This window comes from Saimiri boliviensis, chromosome 11, assembly GCF_048565385.1.
Source record: "Saimiri boliviensis isolate mSaiBol1 chromosome 11, mSaiBol1.pri, whole genome shotgun sequence".
Classification (NCBI taxonomy): Eukaryota; Metazoa; Chordata; class Mammalia; order Primates; family Cebidae; genus Saimiri; species Saimiri boliviensis.
The window spans coordinates 103,804,029-103,826,146 of record NC_133459.1 but is presented as its reverse complement, the minus strand read 5'-3'; the positions used below and the strand labels follow the sequence as shown (position 1 = coordinate 103,826,146).

Sequence of the window (22,118 nt, the reverse complement as noted above, 5' to 3'; positions counted from 1 at the left end):
ACTCTGTGTGTGTGTGTGTGTGTGTGTGTGTGTGTGTGTGTATGCGTATGAAGTAAACAAGAGAATACCTTTAATGATAGAAAAAAAAATTGGCAAGCAAAAACCAGTCTACATGTAGGTAAGCCAAAACCCACATTGTTACTCAATGCAAAATCTGGAAAGAACCAGGTTCTACCACATCTTGATGAGAAGCCATATAACCAAAAAACAATCCAGGCTTAACAAAGGTCCAAAGAAATTCGCTTTTCTAATACTGACAAACAACAAATGAATGTTTTTCTATCCTTAGCAATTTTAATCATAAGTAATTACAAAGAAAATATTCTTAATCATAGCACCATACACACTAAATGCTCACGGCAGCATGAGACATTTTTAAAGAATGCTACTTTTCTACTAAGAACAAAAGTAGTGCTTTAAAGAAAAGGTTACTGACTTCCTAATATGCACCAGGCACTTTGCTACATACTAAGGAATTAAAAATGAATAGACTATGGACACGATATTCAAGGATCTCATTCACACAATGTCTTTCCTTAATTCATCTTTGCTTTGGTTATTTTTGTAATTTTTGTGAAATCCTATGAGGTGATCATTTGATCTGATTAGGAAGTTGGGAGCCTGGGTTTTATTCTTGGCCTTCTGATCTTGAGTAGGTCATTCAACCTTTCTTAACTTCAATATCCTCACCTGTGAAATGGAGAGCATGACATAAGGATTTCCAATGTCTTGGCTACCACCAAAGTTCTTTGCTTACATAAGCACTTTTGCAATGTCCCCACAATACTCCATTCGGTTATGGTTGGCAAAAAAATATTTAATCCACAAATTCTTATTTAGGGATAGTATGTGTCAGTCAGTAATCTTTTTTTTTTTTTTTTTTTTTTTTGAGACAGAGTCTCACTCTGTCACTCAGGCTAGAGTGCAATGGCGCGATCTCTGCTCACTGCAACCTCTGCCTCCCGGGCTCAAGCGATTCATTCTCCTGCCTCAGCCTACCGAGTAGCTGGGAATACAGGTGCCCACCACCATGCCCAGCTAAGCTCTGTATTTTTAGTAGAGATGGGGTTTCACCAGGTTGGTCAGGCTGTTTTCAAACTCCTCACCTCAAATCATCTACCCACATCAGCCTCCCAACGTGCTGGGATTACAGGCATGAGCCACCATGCCAGGCCAGTAATTTAATCTGATAGCATTTATTTACAGAAGACAAGGACATTTCCGTTCCTTAGTGATGTTCATTTTAACTCAGTGTGAAGGGGTCTATTTTCTGAAGCACATAAAGGTTGACTTGTTAGAAATTGCATTCATTAATTCGTTCTTCAGCAATTCAGATTATCATGAATACTTAAAATGCAATATATGTTATAATTTGATAAATTATTTGGCCTCAATTCTTAAGGGCATGTGCACATGCACATTCTACTGAAACCACTGTGGTATCAAATCCATAATCATGTCAGATGCAATTCCAAATTCATGGCCCACTGAAAGTATTCTGTGATTGACACAAAGTTTTAGTAATTATGGCAGAATGTAGCTTATGTGGTAATAAAATAATGGAAGAAAAAGGACCACAACAAAATTCCTCAGAACTTTCCCCCCATAATTATACTCCCTTACCCTCCAGAAAAGTAGAGGTAATACTTCCTTGTCTGAACTTCTACTTAGATGGCAGTATCCTCGTCTAAGTACATTATAACCGACACTGCTCTGTACCAAGTATTGGAAAAATAGAAGTAAGAACTGTTAACCAAAAATGCCCGTCTTGAGAATTAACAATTAAGAACTCACCCACTTTGTCAGGAGGGCTGCCAATTCCCATAACACAGTCTGTACACTTGGAAACATTCCTGCAAACTCAGTTTATGATCTATTTAATCAAAGCCAGTTGACAATCACCCAGGGAAAATATTTCTTACAGACCTTTACTAATGCCTATTATCTTCTATAATCATCTCTCCCAAGGCCTCCCTTGTCCTAGTATAGTCACAGGCTGCCTTTTTCTCCTTTCCTATAATTAGTGACTATGATTTAACTCAGTATGTACAGGCAAATACCTGTCAAAATCAAGGTCTCATGTTTACAGGACAAACTAATAACGACTGAGCTCTACACTTTCACACAGCTTTTTATCCCCATAGCCACGATTTCAATTCTGCCTTAGGTTCTACTGATTTTACACAAGGGATGGGGCTAATGCATCGGTGGTGAGAGGATGTTTAGAAGAAAAGCCAAGATGAGCAGAAGGACACCGGGAAAACGAGCTCCAACACTGCCTTAAAAAGTATCACTGCTATGATAAAACCTAAGTTTGAGACTTCATGAAGAAATGCCCTTGGATAGGAATCTGAAGGGAAAAGCATTTACCAGCTCCCAGAGACGTGTACTGTCTGGTTTAAAACCCAAAGCAATGAGTCTTTTGGTGTCCGGGATCTGTTTCCTTAACAAAGGAGATCTGATTCTTTCTTACATTTCTGTAATGTTCTTGTTTTCCTCTGACTATGATGCAGACTGACATATGAATTTTAGATCAGGAGGAAAAATACAGAGCTTTAGAAAATTCTATTGGAGCCAATATTCTTGTGTGGTCTAGAAAGGATTAGAAGTCTCCTTTTAATCTACGGCAAAGGAAAAGAAGTCTTTGAAGTGACAGACTCCTGAAGTTTCAGGGAGAGGTGTCGGAGGAAAGATCTACTAACTCCACTCAACCATACCTCCCTTCTCCAGCCCTCAGAGTGTTTCTGGGTGAGGCTGTGCATTATTGCACAGATCACTTAAGTTCTCAGTCACATTCCCTAGACAACATTTGTTTTCTGTAAACCCCTATCTCTCTTTTTCCTTCCATGTCTCCATCTGTGAGGCATCCTGGGTCTTCAAACCCTGCTCTAAGCAAAGGGCTCATGATTTTTACCCTGATAATTATTTAAATCAACCAATCCCTTCTGAATTGATCATTTGCATTTTTATGCCTAATTATGAAGTAAAACATTTAATCTCTGACTAAAGAAATTTCAAAAACTGGGTATGAGAATTGGATGGCAGAATAGTCAGTCTTCTATGAGACCATATGTGCCAGTGAGACTCTTCACATTAAACAGGGGAAAGAGGAAACCTGAAACAAAAACAAAAAACCACCCGATTTTCATTTTTTCCATTTCTGTAAAATAAAGCATATCTTTCAAAACCATTAATCATTATATCCAAATACACATTTTTCTGCTGTTCAATCTCTTTTCAAGTTTACTTCCTATGATTCTCACACCCCCATGAGTCATTTAAGAATTAAAATCTCATTTTATAGATGAGAAATTTGAGGAAACAATATTAAGTAGTTTTAAAAGTATTCTGGGAGAAAAAAGACAAATTTAAATCTGAGAAGACGAGTATTTTAGTGGTCTTTCAAATGACATCGTAAAGTATAATTTAATAAACAATTCATTTTAAAAGTTGTAAATAACACATTATGGAGATCACAACTCTGAACAGACTGATTCATTCCAGACCTATGGACTGAATGCCTATTTTATTCTGGGCATCTGAAATAAAGCAATGAAAGCCATAGCTCTTATATTTCTGGAGTGCTCTAACTAGGCAGGAAGAAGGATTAAAAGATCCTTAGGACACAGTATGATGGGTATTATGATAGAAGCCTTTTTGGTTCAGATAAGACCTCAGAGAAGGTGACCCAGTAGTGTGCCTTGATAGTAAAGAAGGATTTAGCTGACAGAAAGGGGGTGAAAGGGAAGATTTAGGAAGAGGTAACATATAGATCAATGGTTGGAGATTTGAGATAACAGGTATCCTGTGAAAAAAATCCCCTCGAATCAGTCCTTCACTTTTTTCTTCAGCTTAAAGTGAAGAAAAAAATGCCTGTAAAAAGAGAAAGCCACTTGGATTGTTTGAAGACCTATACAGCAGTCCTGTGGGAAGTAAAAATTCTTGACAAGGTAAACCCAGACAAGGGCCAGAACACTCATCACCACTGGGTCTGGATGGCTGAGAGGATGGTAGCGGGGAACCCAGCATCTTGTTGCCCCTGGCTAAGAGCCCACCACCCCCCAGGTTCATTGCCGCTGAAATCAGCGTGACTAGAAATGCTTCCTTCCTTCTGAGAACCTTCAAGTTCTCTCTAAGCTCAACTTACTATCTTTTTATTTTCTGTGTGATTCTTCCTGTTACACAAAAAGTTATACATAAAGTGACATTTTATTTTCTGATCTTTTCTACCAAAAAAGAATAAAACTGCCTTTAAAAGTGTGTTTTCCTTAGTGGTATTAAAAAATTAACTAACTCTCCTACAACAAAGTAGGATGGTCTAATATATAGAACTAAAGTAGGGGACCAAAAGTCTGAAAAGGACTCTAGTTTTAATTCTACAACTGCCATTTTATAAACAGGTGATAAATTTGGCCCTTTAAAGTCACAGTTCTAAATGAAGGTAACATGATTTTCCATTCACCCTCTTTAGGGAGACCTTGTGAATTAATCAGAATGTGTGTAAAAACATTTTCACTCCTTAGAATAAAGATCATGTAGATGCATGATTAGTAAGCATGAAGTATCACAACTATTTTCTAAGTTATTTAACTTTCATTGTAGATAAAAATATATATTATTTTTGGCACTGATTACAGTTCTACTGCTTATAATTGCCTTTTGGTTCCAATTAGCTTACAAAATTCTCCCTGTGGAACATTTGGATATTCGTAAATGACAATGGAGCAAATAAACCCCCATGATGTAAGACACAGAATCCTGATGGTTTCACAGGCTTTATTCTAAGAAGAAAACACATATAAAACATTCTATTATATATAACAGGAACCATAGATGACATGGCTTAATTTTACATTAGCCTGTTTCTCTGTCTTGCCTTCTCTTCCTTTGAGAGAAGTATAGTTTATCTTTTCTGGGAAAATAAAGTTTGAAATATGAACAACTTTCTTCCAGCATGAAGGATATTCTCAGGAGTTACTAAGATTTTATTATCATATATTGCAACAAAGACTTAAAAGCAACATGTTTGTCATCATCAATTGGATGACATGATCATAATTGTTCTGCACGTTGTTACACTCAGTAAAAACTATGCCTTACACCTGCACTAGAAAATGTTCCCCAAACGGCCAATTTCCTATTTTATATTCATTTCACTTGAAGGCAATTTTATAGAGCTTTCAAGGAAAGAGGAAGAAAAAAAGAAGAAGACAAAGAAGAAAAGAAAATGCTGCCAAAACGAATCCTTCAATGTGAAGATTGGACAGAGTACATTTTTACAGCTCAATTGATAATTCATTGTTTGAAATAAGTAATAATGAAAATGCAGATAGCCCATTTATTCAATAGCATTAGAAATTACTGTTGTTATAATAATAATACAGACTAAATTAATAGCTATTCAAAGAAAGAAAGTTCCTGATATATAGTAGAGGATAATTTGTATTCTCTTGACATACAGCATGTGGAAAACATGACAGCCTACTACAAAATCTGACTTCCCACACTAATGAGTGAAGTCATTCACTTGCAAAAACAGAAAAAACAGGTTAGAAAGTACAACTTCTCAAAAATTTCCAAATAAGCCAAAGCACCTAACTAGTACAAAAGACATTTTTGAAATCAAATACAAAGCCACTGTAACATCTCAAAAAATGTTCTAGATTTTTATCTATAGCTTTAATGCCAGATATATTTGTAACAATATGATTTACAAAACCCTAGTGAAGAACTCAGAATGAAATCCAGGTGCATCATTTATCTGGAGCTCTGATCAGTCCTTATATCATGGTGGCTGCCAGGTTAGAAACTGGTTCTCTAGTTTCTGGTTCTCCCAACATGAAACACAGTCAGTCACATAGTAGGCACTTTATAACTGTCTGAGTGGATGGATGGGAAGATTAAAAAAATGGAAGAATGGGTGAGAAGATGGATGGATGGATGGATGGATGGATGGATGGATGGATAGAAGCCACTGTCTAATGAGCACTGTGCTAGAACTCCTTTGTGTATTTATTTTATTTTGTATGTGGTGATTGCTACTTCCACTTTACAGATAAAACTGAGACCCACAGAGTAAGTAATCTGTTTAAAGTCACACTGCTAATAGATGGCAGAGTCAGTAACACTCAGCAAAATAGGCTATCATCTTTTAAACACATAACTTGTTTCTCCAGAGCTAAGTATTTGCACTCTGAAGAAAGATTAAGAAGGAACCAAAAAGAAGTGCTTAAAAACTATGTTCTCGAAAACAATTAAAAAACATCCCCAGTGGGGGAGTCACATCTTTTAGGATTCTAGTCATAAAGTACATGTCTTCTTTGAGTATGAAAATCAGCAAATTAACATAAAAGTCGCCACCGCAAACATGACTAAAGACACACATGACTTCAAAGGATGAACCAGTACACGATTCCACATTTACACCCAATAAGAAGGAAAGGCTTTTGTTCAAATTTTTTAAAAAAAAAAGCATTCTAGATCATGCCATTGAGTAAGTGCAGATTCAACCCAGTTCCCTATATGTACCTCCTGTATGTCCAGTCTACGAAGCAAAAGCTAATTTAATCATGACAGCCTTGAGACACTGTAAGATCTCAAGTGCCTTTTCAATCAGAGAACACTATATCAAGTTCAGTACAAAGACTGTTTAGCAAGTGATTTTTTAAATCATATACTAACTTGTCAAAAAGGTACCCCTTATTTGGTAACCATCAAAGCCAAAGTTAGGTGGCACCTTATTTTGTAGCTACATTTAATAATACCAATTACCAAGCAGTGAGCTGGGGATAAATGACAAAATTGCCATGGAATTTTACCAATTAGATCATCACCTCAGTGGCTCACATTAGATTTATCTGGGGTTTTATACAATCTACTTATGCCTGGGCTCAACCCAGGCCATCTGTGTCTTAATCTCTGGAAGTAAGGCTGTATGCTGACATTACTGGAAAGCTTCCCAGGTGATTCAGTCAGGGTGGTAAGCACTGCTCTGGTATATCCCTGCTCATGTAACACAGGAAGAAGGTAAGCTGTATAGTGATTAAATGATTTGACTGAAGCCATATAGCTATTTGGCTACGGATACACGACTTGAGTTTAGTCTTTCTCATACTGCCATTGGTTCATTTCAATAAAACTAGCATTTGTCGGCAGAAAATTCTTTGATTGGCTTAGAAGTATCTGCCACACAATTCTGACCAACGTTACATCTGTGTGGGAAACACTAGATAAACTTTTAACATATGTCCAAAAATTCGAACATATTACTGGCTGCTGTTAAGTAAAAATTGTTCTTCTAAAGACAGGAGACTTAATGTCAAACCAATGATAGGAATTGGCAATGGAAGTGTGAGCAGTCTCTGAGTAGTAAATAAAGAGTCAGCACTCAATACATACTTGCTATCAGAAATCTGCTAATTGTTTTCCTCTGTTCTAAACATTAGCATTACTTGTTCATTACATATACCCCAGACATACCTACATATCTTGTTATCCAATGGTTCTCACTTCTCCTATGATGCTCCTATCTCCAAAACCATTCTAATACTATACCAGAAAATCTTCATGCTTACAGGCTGCTGAAAGGAAATGACAACTAACAATGTCTTTCTTTTTGTCTAGAAAGAATAGGAAGCAGTAACATTTAGTTAAAAAATGGTACTGGGCTGGTTGTCACAGAATCTCAATTATAGTTCTACTTTTAATATTATGTGCTGTGAGGAATGAAGGAAATAATGAGTCTCAAAACATTATGAATATAATTGAAAGTACCATCTAAACCTACCATGACAGAAAAAATAGTGAACACATGAAAAAAGATACCATGCATAGTTAAGTTTTACAAATCTAAGGTTTAAGGGAAAAAAAGTTGGAAAGCAACAGAGAGCTTGGTTAAAAATATATCAGTCCCCAAATTATCTTTTTAAAGCTAAATGCCTCTAAGCATACATTGGGCATGGATATAGGACTCCTGGGTGACCTTTGGAGTGAATCTCAAACACCACACTTTGTAAGCCACTTACACATACCAAGATCTTCAACATTTTGTGGTTGGCTTGGCTACTTCCTATCCCTTTCTTTGTTAAGAAAAACTGATTGGCTTTCAGTGCCCTTGGAACAGCTCACAAAACCAGTTTTTTCTTAGGGCTGCTCACACAGCTTCAAAATGTTTTCTGTCTGTGTTATTTTGGTATGTCGGTGAACCACACCTCCTGGTATTCAACTGGTATGGTCCCCTCCTCTTGTACTGGACTGGCCATGTATTGCTTTAACTAACAAAAAGTGGCAAAAGTAGTTCTGCATCAGTTTTGGTGCTTAGGCTTAAGATGCTCCAGTGGCTTCCCTTTTTATACTCTTGGGAGCCAGCTACCATGCAGGAAGTCTGAGTACCCTGAGATCACCATCCTGTGAGGAAGATAAGGAGCCACTGGAGAGGTTAATGTGCAGAAAGCTTCCACTGAATTCCCAAGCAGAGGCTAACACAAACTGTCAATTCTGTGGACATGAGCATTTGGGACTTTACAGCTGCTCCCAGCATTCCAACCATCAGCTGAAGCAGAAGAACCACCTTATCACCTATAGCATTATGAGAAATAAGACATTGTTGTATAATAATCACAAAACTGAAACACTGTCATAAATTTGATGGTGACAGTGAAAGAAACTCACAAAACTAGTTTCTTTAATTAGCATAAAGACAGCCACCTTCTCAGTATCCCTAAGATGCAAGAAGCTTAGGAAGGCAGTGTGAGCTTCATCATAAATAATATGATTGTAAAAGAAATGCTAGTGTGCAATAGTTAAGAACTTGGAGTCTTGGCGAGAATTCCTATGTACAAATCACAGCTCTGCCAAGTTACTAGCTGTATGCCCTTGTGTAGGCCACTCAGTTTCACAGTGCCTCAGTTCACTCACCCATAAAATGAGGATAATAATAGTAATTCATTCCATAGAATTTTCATTAGTATCATACGTATTAATAAATGTAAAGTATTCTTAAGCCTCTACTTTGTACATAAAAATGTATAGTGAACATTAGTTGTTAGGGCTATTGTTGTCATTATTATTATAAGGAAAGAATAAATAAGACGGAATTCTGCCTGGTTAGAAGGAAGACAATGAAAAACTTCAACAAGGAATTATGGAATTGCACCTGAATTTTGCAGTGCTGTGGATTATGATTGTGACAAACCATAAGATTCCAGAGGTGAGGAGATCCATTAGAAGGTATCTGAGCAGCGGTTGGTCCCACCCCTCCACCCCCAACAACAACGAAAACAAAAACAGTAATTGGAAACCCTCTGGGTTGAGCCCTTCAAACCAAGCACAGCTGAACCGGGAGGGTCCGGCTCCGTGGGGGAGGGGCTTCCGCCATTACTGGGACTCTCCACCGCTACGGAGGCAGGCTGCCGTTGCCGAGGCAACCCGCCGTTGCCGAGGCAACCTGCCACAACAGAGAGAGTCCGCCATAACAGAGGCGGGGCCACCATTGCCCAGACAGTTCTAACTACGCCCATATAAAAAGGACTACAGGGAAGAGCTCAGGGCAGCTGGGCGGAGCCCACAGCAGCTCAGCAAAGCCCCTGAGGGCAGGCAGAGGCTAGGCGTGCTGCTAGCTGGGCGGGTCCGACCTGAAAAAAAAAAAAAAATCAAAAAAGGCAGTAGTGCAACGGAAACTCATAAAGCTCCAACTCCCTGGGACAGACACAGACAACAGGTGGATAAACCCACAAAAATGGGTAGAAACCAGCGTAAAAAGGATGAAAACTCCCGAAACCAGAACACCTCTCCTCCTAAAAGTGATCACAACTCCTCACCAGCAAGGGAACCAGACCGGATGGAGAAGGAGGGTGATGAAATGACAGAATCAGACTTCAGAAGATGGGTAGTAAGAAACTACAATGAGCTAAAAGAACATGTTCTAACCCATCGCAAAGAAAATAGGAACCTTGAAAAAAGATTGGACGAACTGCTGACGAGAATGGACAGCATAGAGAGGAGAATAAGTGAATTGATGGAGCTGAAAAACGCAACACGAGAACTTCGTGAAGCATGCACAAGCTTCAACAGCCGAATTGACCAAGCAGAAGAAAGGATATCAGAGGTCGAAGACCAACTCAATGAAATAAAAAGAGAAGGCAAGAACAGAGAAAAAAGCGCAAAAAGGAATGAACAAAATCTTCAAGAAATGTGGGACTATGTGAAAAGACCTAATCTACGTCTGATAGGTGTACCTGAATGTGATGAAGAGAATGAATCCAAGCTGGAAAATACTCTTCAGGATATTATCCAGGAAAACTTCCCCAACCTAGCAAGGCAGACCAATATTCAAATCCAGGAAATACAGAGAACACCACAGAGATATTCCTCAAGAAGAGCAACCCCAAGGCACATAATCGTCAGATTCACCAGGGTTGAAATGAAAGAGAAAATGCTAAGGGCAGCCAGAGAGAAAGGTCGGGTTACCCACAAAGGGAAGCCCATTAGACTCACAGCAGATCTCTCAGCAGAAACCCTACAAGCCAGAAGAGACTGGGGGCCAATATTCAACATCCTTAAAGAAAAGAACTTTCAACCCAGAATCTCCTATCCAGCCAAACTCAGCTTCATAAGTGAAGGAAAAATAAAATCCTTTGTGAACAAGCAAGCACTCAGAGATTTCATCACCACCAAACCTGCCCTACAAGAACTCCTGAAAGAGGCTCTACACATATAAAGGAACAACCAGTACCAGCCACTCCAAAAACACACCAAATGGTAAAAAAGCAGCAACACAATCAAGAATCTGCATCAACTAACCAACAAAACAGCCAGGTAGCATCAAAATGACAGCATCAAATTCACACATAACAATACTATCCCTAAATGTCAATGGACTAAATGCCCCAATCAAAAGACACAGACTGGCAAATTGGATAAAAAGCCAAAACCCATCAGTGTGCTGTATCCAGGAAACCCATCTTACATGCAAGGATACACAAAGGCTCAAAATAAAGGGATGGAGGAAGATCTACCAAGCAAATGGAGAGCAAAAAAAGGCAGGAGTTGCAATTCTCATCTCTGATAAAATAGACTTTAAAGCAACAAAGATCAAAAGAGACCAAGAAGGACATTACATAATGGTAAAAGGATCACTGCAACAAGAAGAGCTAACGATCCTAAATATATATGCACCCAATACAGGAGCACCCAGATACATAAGGCAAGTTCTTAATGACTTACAAAGAGACTTAGACTCCCACACAATAATAGTGGGAGACTTTAACACCCCATTGTCAATATTAGACAGATCAACCAGACAGAAAATCAACAAGGATATCCAGGACCTGAACACAGACCTGGAACGAGCAAACCTAATAGACATTTACAGAACTCTCCACCCCAAATCCACAGAATATACATTCTTCTCAGCACCACATCACACCTACTCTAAAATTGACCACATAATTGGCAATAAATCACTCCTCAGCAAATGCAAAAGAACAGAAATCATAACAAACAGTCTCTCAGACCACAGTGCAATCGAGTTAGAACTCAGAATGCAGAAACTAACTCAGAACCGCACAGCTTCATGGAAACTGAACAACTTGCTCTTGAATGTTGACTGGATAAACAATGAAATGAAGGCAGAAATAAAGATGTTCTTCGAAACCAATGAGAACGAAGACACAACATACCAGAATCTCTGGGACACATTTAAAGCAGTCTCTAGAGGAAAATATATAGCAATGAGTGCCCACATGAGAAGAAAGGAGAGATCTAAAATTGACACCCTATCATCAAAATTGAAAGAGCTAGAGGAGCAAGATCAAAAAAACTCAAAACCTAGCAGAAGACAGGAAATAACTAAGATCAGAGCAGAACTGAAGGAAATAGAGACACAAAAAACTCTTCAAAAAATCAATAAATCCAGGAGCTGGTTTTTTGAAAAGATCAACAAAATAGACAGACCACTAGCCAGATTAATAAAAAAGAAAAGAGAGAATAACCAAATTGATGCAATAAAAAACGATAAAGGGGATATCACCACAGATTCCACAGAAATCCAAACCATCATCAGAGATTATTACAAACAACTCTATGCACATAAACTAGTAAACCTGGAAGAAATGGATAAATTCCTGGACACCTGCAACCTCCCAAGCCTAAACCTGGAAGAAGCCGAAACCCTGAATAGACCAATAACATGGTCTGAAGTCGAGGCAGCAATAAAGAGCCTACCACCCAAAAAAAGCCCAGGTCCAGATGGGTTCACAGCTGAATTCTACCAGACATACAAGGAGGAGCTGATACCATTCCTTCTGAAACTATTCCAGACAATCCAAAAAGAGGGAATCCTTCCCAAATCATTTTACGAGACAAACATCATCCTGATACCAAAACCCGGCAGAGACTCAACAAGAAAAGAAAATTTCAGGCCAATATCCATGATGAACATAGATGCAAAAATCTTCAATAAAATACTGGCAAACCGATTGCAACAGCATATCAAAAAGCTCATCCACCATGATCAAGTAGGATTCATCCCGGGGATGCAAGGCTGGTTCAACATACGCAAGTCCATAAACGTAATTCACCACATAAACAGAACCAAAGACAAAAACCACATGATTATCTCGATTGATGCAGAGAAGGCTTTTGACAAAATTCAACAACCCTTTATGCTAAAAACCCTCAATAAACTAGGTATTGACGGAACGTATCTCAAAACAATAAAAGCTATTTACGACAAACCAACAGCCAATATCATACTGAATGGGCAAAAACTGGAAGCATTCCCTTTGAAATCTGGCACTAGACAAGGATGCCCTCTCTCACCACTCCTATTCAATATAGTACTGGAAGTTCTAGCCAGAGCAATCAGGCAAGAAAAAGAAATAAAGGGTATCCAAATTGGAAAGGAGGAAATCAAATTGTCTCTATTTGCAGATGACATGATTGTATATCTGGAAGACCCCATCATCTCAGCCCAAAATCTCCTGAAACTGATAAACAACTTCAGCAAAGTCTCAGGATACAAAATCAACGTGCAAAAATCACAAGCATTCCTATACACCAGTAATAGACTCCAAGAGAGCCAAATCAAGAACGAACTGCCATTCACAATTGCTACAAAGAGAATAAAGTACCTAGGAATACAACTAACAAGGAACGTAAAGGACCTCTTCAAGGAGAACTACAAGCCATTGCTCAACGAAATAAGAGAGGATACAAACAGATGGAAAAACATTCCATGTTCATGGTTAGGAAGAATCAACATCGTGAAAATGGCCATACTGCCCAAAGTAATTTACAGATTCAACGCTATTCCCATCAAGCTACCAATGACCTTCTTCACAGAACTGGAAAAAAACACCTTAAACTTCATATGGAACCAAAAGAGAGCCCGCATAGCCAAGTCAATTCTAAGCAAAAAGAACAAAGCGGGAGGCATCACACTACCGGACTTCAAACTATACTACAAGGCTACAGTAATCAAAACAGCATGGTACTGGTACCAAAACAGAGATATAGACCAATGGAACAGAACAGAGGCCTCACAGGAAATACAACACACCCACAACCATCTGATCTTCGACAAACCTGACAAAAACAAGCAATGGGGAAAGGACTCCCTGTTTAATAAATGGTGTTGGGAAAACTGGCTAGCCATGTGCAGAAAGCAGAAACAGGACCCCTTCCTGACACCTTACACCAAAATTAACTCCAGATGGATTAAAGACTTAAACATCAGACCTAATACCATAAAAACCTTAGAAGAAAATCTAGGCAAAACTATTCAGGACATAGGTGTAGGCAAGGACTTCATGACCAAAACGCCAAAAGCAATGGCAACAAAAGCCAAAATAGACAAATGGGACCTAATCAAACTCCACAGCTTCTGCACGGCAAAAGAAACAGTCAGTAGAGTGAATCGGCAACCAACAGAATGGGAAAAAATTTTTGCAGTCTACCCATCTGACAAGGGGCTGATATCCAGAATTTACAAAGAACTAAAGCAGATCTACAAGAAAAAAACAAACAAGCCCATTCAAAAATGGGCAAAGGATATGAACAGATACTTTACAAAAGAAGACATACAGGAGGCCAACAAACATATGAAAAAATGCTCATCATCACTGGTCATCAGAGAAATGCAAATCAAAACCACATTGAGATACCATCTCACACCAGTTAGAATGGCGATCATTAAAAAATCGGGAAACAACAGATGCTGGAGAGGATGTGGAGAAATAGGAACACTTTTACACTGTTGGTGGGAATGTAAATTAATTCAACCATTGTGGAAGACAGTGTGGCGATTCCTCAAGGACCTAAAAATAGAAATCCCATTTGACCCAGCAATCCCATTACTGGGTATATACCCAAAGGATTATAAATCATTCTACTACAAGGACACGTGCACACGAATGTTCATTGCAGCACTGTTTACAATAGCAAAGACCTGGAACCAACCCAAATGCCCAACGATGATAGACTGGATAGGGAAAATGTGGTACATATACACCATGGAATATTATGCAGCCATCAAAAACGATGAGTTCACGTCCTTTATAGGGACATGGATGAACCTGGAAACCATCATTCTCAGCAAACTGACACAAGAGCAGAAAATCAAACACCGTATATTCTCGCTCATAGGCGGGTGTTGAACAATGAGAACACACGGACACAGGGAGGGGAGCACTACACACTGGGGTCTGTTGGGGGGAAATGGGGGAGGGGCGGGGGGTGGGGAGGTGGGAAGAGATAGCATGGGGAGAAATGACAGATACAGGTGAGGGGACGGAAGGCAGCAAAGCACACTGCCATGTGTGTACCTATGCAACAATCTTGCATGTTCATCACATGTACCCCAAAACCTAAAATGCAATAAAAAAAAAAAAGAATACAAAAAAAAAAAAAAAAAAAAAAAAAAAGAAGGTATCTGAGCAGACCAGATAGAAGGTAATCTCAGATGTCATGCAACAGCTGATTAGAATAGAAACTCTAGAGTGGAGATGGTGAGAAAGAAATGCATTTAGAATGATTTCAGAGATAAAATGAGAAGGAGTCAATGACTAGAGAGATGTGGAAAGGAGCAAGTGAGAGGAAGGAGTGGTATGTACAAAGATTTCACACTGGAATATAGGAGGGTGAATGAAGCGGATGGTCATGTCATTAATCCATAAGAATACAGAACACTTGAATAACACTATCAATTACTTTGATATAATTTACATTTGTAGACCATGCCACCCCCAAAAAGCATAATGCACATTCTCTTCAGGTGCAGAGGACATTTATCAAGATAGATCATATTTAAGGCCATAAAATAATTCTCAATATGTCTGGGCAATCCCTATATATTTCAAAGCGAATTAATGTAACCTATAAGTAGAAATTGAAAGAACAATTGGAAAGTACAGATGCTCCTTAACTTACATTGGAGTTATGCCTTGATAAACCCATTGAATATTGAAAATATCATAAGCCAAAAATTCATTTAACACATCTACTGTACTGAAAGGCATAGCTTAACCTAGACTACCTTAAACATGCTCAAAACATTTATATTAGCCTTCAGTTGGGCAAAATAATATAACATAAAGTTTATTTTATAATAAAGTATTGAATAACTGATACAATTTATTGAATATTGTACTGAAAGTGAAAACAGAATGGTTACATGGGTACTCCAAGTACAGCTTCTACTGCATGTGTATCATTTTTACACCACTATAAAGTTGAAAAATCAAACCATCGTAAGTCAAGGACCATCTGTATTTTGAACTGACTAAAAATGAAAACACACAGCCTTGCAAAATCAGGAGAAGACAGCAAAGTAACGCTTAGAAAGAAATTTGCAGTACTACCTGTAATAGCAAAAGAAAGTACACAAATCAGTGAGCAAACACACTACCTTAACAAAACAGCAAAAGAAGAGCAAATTAAAGTCCCCCAAAATAAAAAGGAAGTAATAAAAATCAGAGCAGAAATTGATGATATGGGGGAAAAACAATAGAACCAATAAAGCCCAAAGCTGATTCTATTAGAAGATCAATAAAATGTATACCTATCTAGTCAGGTTGACCAGGCAAAAAACGACACATTACTGATATCAGGAATGAGACAGATATTACAACTACAGTTTCTACAGATATTAAAAGGATGATGAAGGAATATGATGAATAAAAATTCATGCCATTAAATTTGACAACTTTGATAAAATGAACAAATTCCTTGAAAACCACAAACTACCAACACTCAAAGAGAGGCAAATAACCTAAATAGTCCTATGTTTGTTTGACAATTTTTTGTTTTTTAAAAAAACTTTTAGGCCAGGCACACTGACTCATGCCTGTAATCCCAGCACTTTGGGGCAGATCGCTTGAGGTCAGGAGTTTGAGGCCAGCCTGGGCAACATGGTGAAACTTTGTTTCTACTAAAAGTACAAAAATTAGCTGTACGTGGTGGCACTCGCCTGTAACCCAGCTACGCAGGTGGCTGAGGCACAAGAACTGCTTGAACCTGGAGGCAGAGGCTGCAGTGAGCCAAGATCCTGCCACTGTACTCCAGTCTCTCTAGCCTGAGTGACAGAGCAAGCTCCGTCTCAGAAAACAAAAACAAAACAAAAAATAAAACACAAAAACAAACCCAACTTCTACTAAGGAAACTCTTGATCTAGACAGCTTCCCTAGTAAATTCAATGAAATACTTCAGGAAAAAATACTACCAATTCTAGAAATCTCGTTTAGAAAATTAAAGAGAAGGGAATAGTTCCCAATTCGTTCTTTGAACATTTCATTATTACCCAAACCAGACAAAGGTATTATAAGAAAATAAAATGTATAAAAAAGATAATATATCATTGCCATTTGGAATTTAATCCCAGAAAAGAAATATTGATTTAACATATGAAAATCAATCAACTTCACCACATTAATAAAAACAAAAAATTATATCATCATTTCAATGGATACAGAAAGAGCACTTGACAAAATCCAACATTTATTACTGATGAAAACTGGCGGAAAACTATGACCCGAAGGCAATGTCCTCAAATGAAAGGCATTTATGAGAAACTATAGATAACTACATACTTAATGGAAAGAAACTTAATGTGTTTCCTCTAAGATCAAGAATACGGCAAGGATATACTCTCTCATGACTTCTATTTGACATTTTACTGGACATTCTAGGCATTGCTACAAGTCAAGAAAAAGAATTAGAAGGCAATCAATCAAGTTTCAAAGAAAGAAGTAAAACCGTTTATTCAATGGCAACATGATGTCTATATTAAAAAATCTGCTGGAATCTACACAAGGAAAGCTACAAGAACTAGTGAGTTTAATAAGAGTTAAAGAGTAAGAGATCAACCTACAAAAATCAGTTGAATTTCTGTATCTCCCAATAAACAATAGAAGTTAACATTATAAAACTCATGTATAACAGCATCAATGAAATGCGAAATAATTACTAACAAATATGACAAAAGATATCTGTGACCTTAACTCTGAAAACTGCAAAAAACTGCTGAGCATTAAATACCTAAATAAATGAGGAGTATGGTATCTTCAGTGATTAGAAGACTCAATATTGTTAGGCTGTCAATTGTCCTATATTGATCTACAATTCAACGTGACACCAATCAAATTCTCAACAAGCATTTTTATTGGTGACAAGGTTTAAAGTTGAGAAGGTGATTGCAAAATTCATATGACATGCAAAGGACCAAGAAAACCCAAAACACCTATAAAAGAAGGAAAAAAAAAAACACATTTGGAAGACTAACATTGTCTGACTTCAAGACATCTTATTAGCTGCAGAAATTGAGACAGAATCACATTGGCATAAAGATGGAAAAGAAATAAATGGAACAAAATGGAGTCCAGAAACAGAGCTACATATACATATATATAAAGATATATATGTACACACACATATATACACATAAAGATATATATACACACATATATATATACATATATATGTGTACACACACATATAAAGATATATATACGGTCACATATGTATACACATACACACATATATATGGACAACCCATTATCTACAAAAGTACAATGGCAATCCAGTGGAGAAATAATCGCCTTTTCAACAAATGCTGCTGGAACACCTAGATATCCGCATGCAAAAACATCCTGACATTAGTACCATATACAAAACAAAACTCAAAATGAATCATAAATCTAAATGTGAAACCTAAAACTATAGTTTCTAGAATATAACAAAGGAGAACGTCTTTGTAACTTTAGGGTAGGCAAAGATTTGTTAAGATGTAATACCATCAGCATGATCCATATAAAGAACAAATTAGCAAACTGGACTTCATCAAAGGTAAAAATTTCTTCTCTATGTACATTATCAAGAGAATTTTAAAAAGCCACAGGTTGGAAGAAATATATAGAAATAAAATATTTTGTAAGGTACTTTTACCCAAAATATCTAGGAAGCTCTCAAATCTAAATAATAAAAAATGCATGACTCATTAAAAAATCTGACAAAGTATTTGAACAAGCACTTCACCAGCAAAGTTATATAGATGGTAAATAAGCACACAAAACATGTTCAACATTATTAATAAAAAATTAACGATTAACGAAATGCAAATCAAAACTACAATGAGACACCACTATATACCTGCTAGAATAAATAAAATTTAAAAGACTAGCTCATGCTTGTAATCCTAGCTACTTGGCAGGCTGAGGTGGGATGGATGCTTAAGGTGAGGAGTTCAAGAACAGCCTGGGCAATTTAGCTAGACACTGTCTCTAAAAAATTAGCCAGGCATGGTGACACATGCCTGTAGTTCCAACTACTTAGGAGGCTGAGATGGGAACATGACTTGAGCCCAGGAATTTGAGGCTACAGTGATCTAGGACTCTACTGCTACACTCTATCCTGGACAACAAAGCAAGACCCTGTATTTTAAAAAGACCAAAAAAAAAAAAAAAATGACCATACCAAATGTCGGCAAGGATAAGAAGCACCTAGAACTCTTATATACAGCCGAGAGAAATGTAACATGGTATAGGGACTTTGAAAAACAATTTGGTAATTTCTCAAAAATTTAAATGTATATCTACATATGATCTATACATTATCCTCATGGTATTAGCACCTAAGAGCGGAGGTGGGTGTTGAACAATTAGAACACATGGGCAAAGGGAGGGCACATCACACACTGGGGTATGTTGGGGGATGGGGGGGCTAGGGGAAGGACAGCAGTGGGTGGGGAGGTTGGAGAGGGATAACACTGGGAAAAATGTCTGATGTAGGTGACGGGGGGAATGGAGACAGGAAACCACCATGGCATGTGTGTATCTATGCAACAATCCTACAAGATTTGCACATATACCCCAGAAATTAAACTACAATTTAAAAAAAAGAAGAAAAAAAGGAAAACATGGGGTCCATACAAAGAATTATACTTGAATGTTCATAGAAACTTTATTTGCAATAGCCAAAAACTAGTAGCAACCTGAAAGTCCATCAACAGGCTAACAGGTAAACAAACCGTGCTATCTCCACACATGGAATGATAATCAGCAATAAAAAGAACCATTTGTACACATAGCAACAAGATGGAATCTCAAGATAATCATGTTGTGTGAAATAAGCCATACAAAAAATAATACTAGGTGATGCACATCAAATTCTAAAAAAAAAAAAAAATGCAAATTCATCTCTAGTCTGAAAGTAGAACAGTGGTTGCTGAGGGTTGTTGGGAGAGGCAGAGCAAAGCAACAGGTAGGAGCATGACTGAGGGATTGCCGAGGGGCACAAACACTTTTAGGGATGATATTGGATATGTTTATTATCCTGATTATAGTGACGGTTTCATTTATATATGTGTGTTCAAACTTATCAAACTGTACACTTAAACGACGCGCAGTTTACCATCCGTCTCAAAGCTGTTTTTATGTAAAGTGGCACTAATGATCCAAGGAGCAGTGCAGGAGACTGGCTTATGAATAGGACGTGGCGTGGTAGAAACTGAGCACAGACTACTTCCCCAACAAGCTTAGCTTTGGTTGTGGAGAGGAAGAGGGTGGGAGAGTGCCTGGCATGACCAGACAAAAGGCTGAGTTAAATATTTAAGATGGGAGGAGCTCGAGCATATTTATATGCTATGGAAAAGGAGCCAGTAGAGAATAAAGTTGACAATTTAGAAGTCAAGAGCCAACTCATGGAATACGGGATAAAAAAAATCCAAGAAGAAAGATAAGTCTTGAATGTGAAGGACCTTATGACTACAAATGTAGGTATGTTTTGTGATTAGGCTGAGAGACGCAGGAGTTGTCTGAAGAGGTAGTGGAATTCAAGTCTGTTGTTCTCTCTTTTCTTTTTCTAGGAAGGATGAAGTTTGGGAGGAGTAGGCTACTTAAGAATGGTGGAGCTCTGGAAAAAAATCATTGGCTACCACAATTGAAATAGTGGTTAGAGATAATGTTCAATCTTTGAGCATTCTTATATAAATACATGACAGACAATAAAATAGTTTTAAGCTAATAAAATAGCTGTCCATTCCATATGTGCACAATGGATTATTACCCAACAGTCTTTTCTCTATTTCTCTCTCTTTACCTCTAACCACATTTCACTTGTGATCATCTTTCTGTTGATCCACACTTTTCCTTCAATGCACAATAGATTTTTAACAAATTCTTTTCTCAACATCAGTGGGAAATATCTCTAACATACACACAAAATGTGATAATGAACAGCTTTATTTAATCTTAACATAAAACCCTATTTACCTAAGTTCAAAAAAAATTTCAACCAAATTAAAGTCCACAGGCCAAGAGAGATTTCACTGTGGGAAAACATCAACATGCTCACTTACTTTTCACATTTCATATATTTTATGAATAATACCCAAAGAGCGCTCCAGGTATTACTGTCAGTAGACAGAAAGTAATATGGTCAGAAATGGCCACAGGCAAGCTAATTAGGTAGTTCCCCTGAAGTTAACTGTTAATATATTAAAGCCATGCAAACTAGCTCATACCCACAGGTCCTAGGTTTGGAAAAAACACCTTGGTAAAGTAGGAGTTTTTAATAAAAATAATAATTACGACCCCACAGCATTGACAGCATTTTTCTCTTGTGTTCCAAGTTTTGTTGCCACTTTGGCATTAGTAAATATGGAAAAGGTTAATAAAAAATATTTTCCCCACATCATGTAAAGTTTCTGATGCTGAAAGCATGCAGTTTCTAAAGACAAGAGTCATTTTTCTTTAAGCAGTAATAAATCATCCATTACATCTAACACTCTGTAATTTGGATAGTGTCAGAGGCGTGTGAACCAGAGCAACTCCATCTTAAGTGGGAGCTGGGTAAAATGAGGTTGAAACCTACTGGGCTGCATTCCCAGTTAGTTAAAGTATTCTAAAACAGAGGATAAGATACAGGTCATAAAGGCCTTGCTGATAAAACAGGCTGCAGTAAAGAAACCGGCTAAATCCCACCAAAACCAAGATGGCCACAGAGTGATCAATGGTCGTCCTCACTACCACACTCCCATCAGCTTACAAATGCCATGGCAACATCAGGAAGTCACCTTATATGGTCTAAAAAGGGAAAGCATGAATAACCCACCCCTTTTTTAGTATATCATCAAGAAATAACCATAAAAATGGGCAACCAGCAACCCTCAGGGCTGCTCTACAGAGTAGCCATTTCTTTCATTCCTTTACTTTCTTAATAAACTTGCTTTTGTTTTGCACTGCAGACTTGCCCTGAATTCTTTCTTGCACAGATCCAAAAGCCCTCTCTTGGATCAGGACCCTCTCCTGTAACAACAGTACCTGCCAAAACAGACTGTGTGCATCTCCTCTCAGAAGTTCAACAGTATCCCCAGCCTGGAGGTGTAAAGGGGGTCCTTCATGAAGAGCTGGGGGCGGTGTTCCAGAATAGTTCCTAATGACCTGCATCTTTGGTAAACCTGAAAATAAGCCAAACAAGTTTTAGAATTGAAAAAACAATTATGTGTGAAGTCTATATGTATTTTTTTAAAGCCATTATTAACATTAAAAAGTGTTAATATCACCAAGTCCAAGTAAACATTTTAAGTAACTACAATAGCATGCTTTTCAACTTTCTCATTATATGAG

At 37.7% G+C, this 22,118-nt stretch overlaps 1 protein-coding gene across 3 annotated transcripts in view; it reads right to left on the bottom strand.

Annotated features, from left to right (window-relative positions):
* Positions 1 to 22,118, bottom strand: part of VAV3 (vav guanine nucleotide exchange factor 3) — a 396,323-nt gene that overhangs the window by 56,932 nt on the left and 317,273 nt on the right. For all 3 annotated transcript variants that reach the window (XM_074381320.1, XM_039460910.2, XM_039460911.2), the window contains one exon: positions 21,813 to 21,949. In XM_074381320.1, the coding sequence (XP_074237421.1) occupies positions 21,813 to 21,949 (137 nt within the window). The remainder of the gene's footprint in view (positions 1 to 21,812; positions 21,950 to 22,118) is intronic.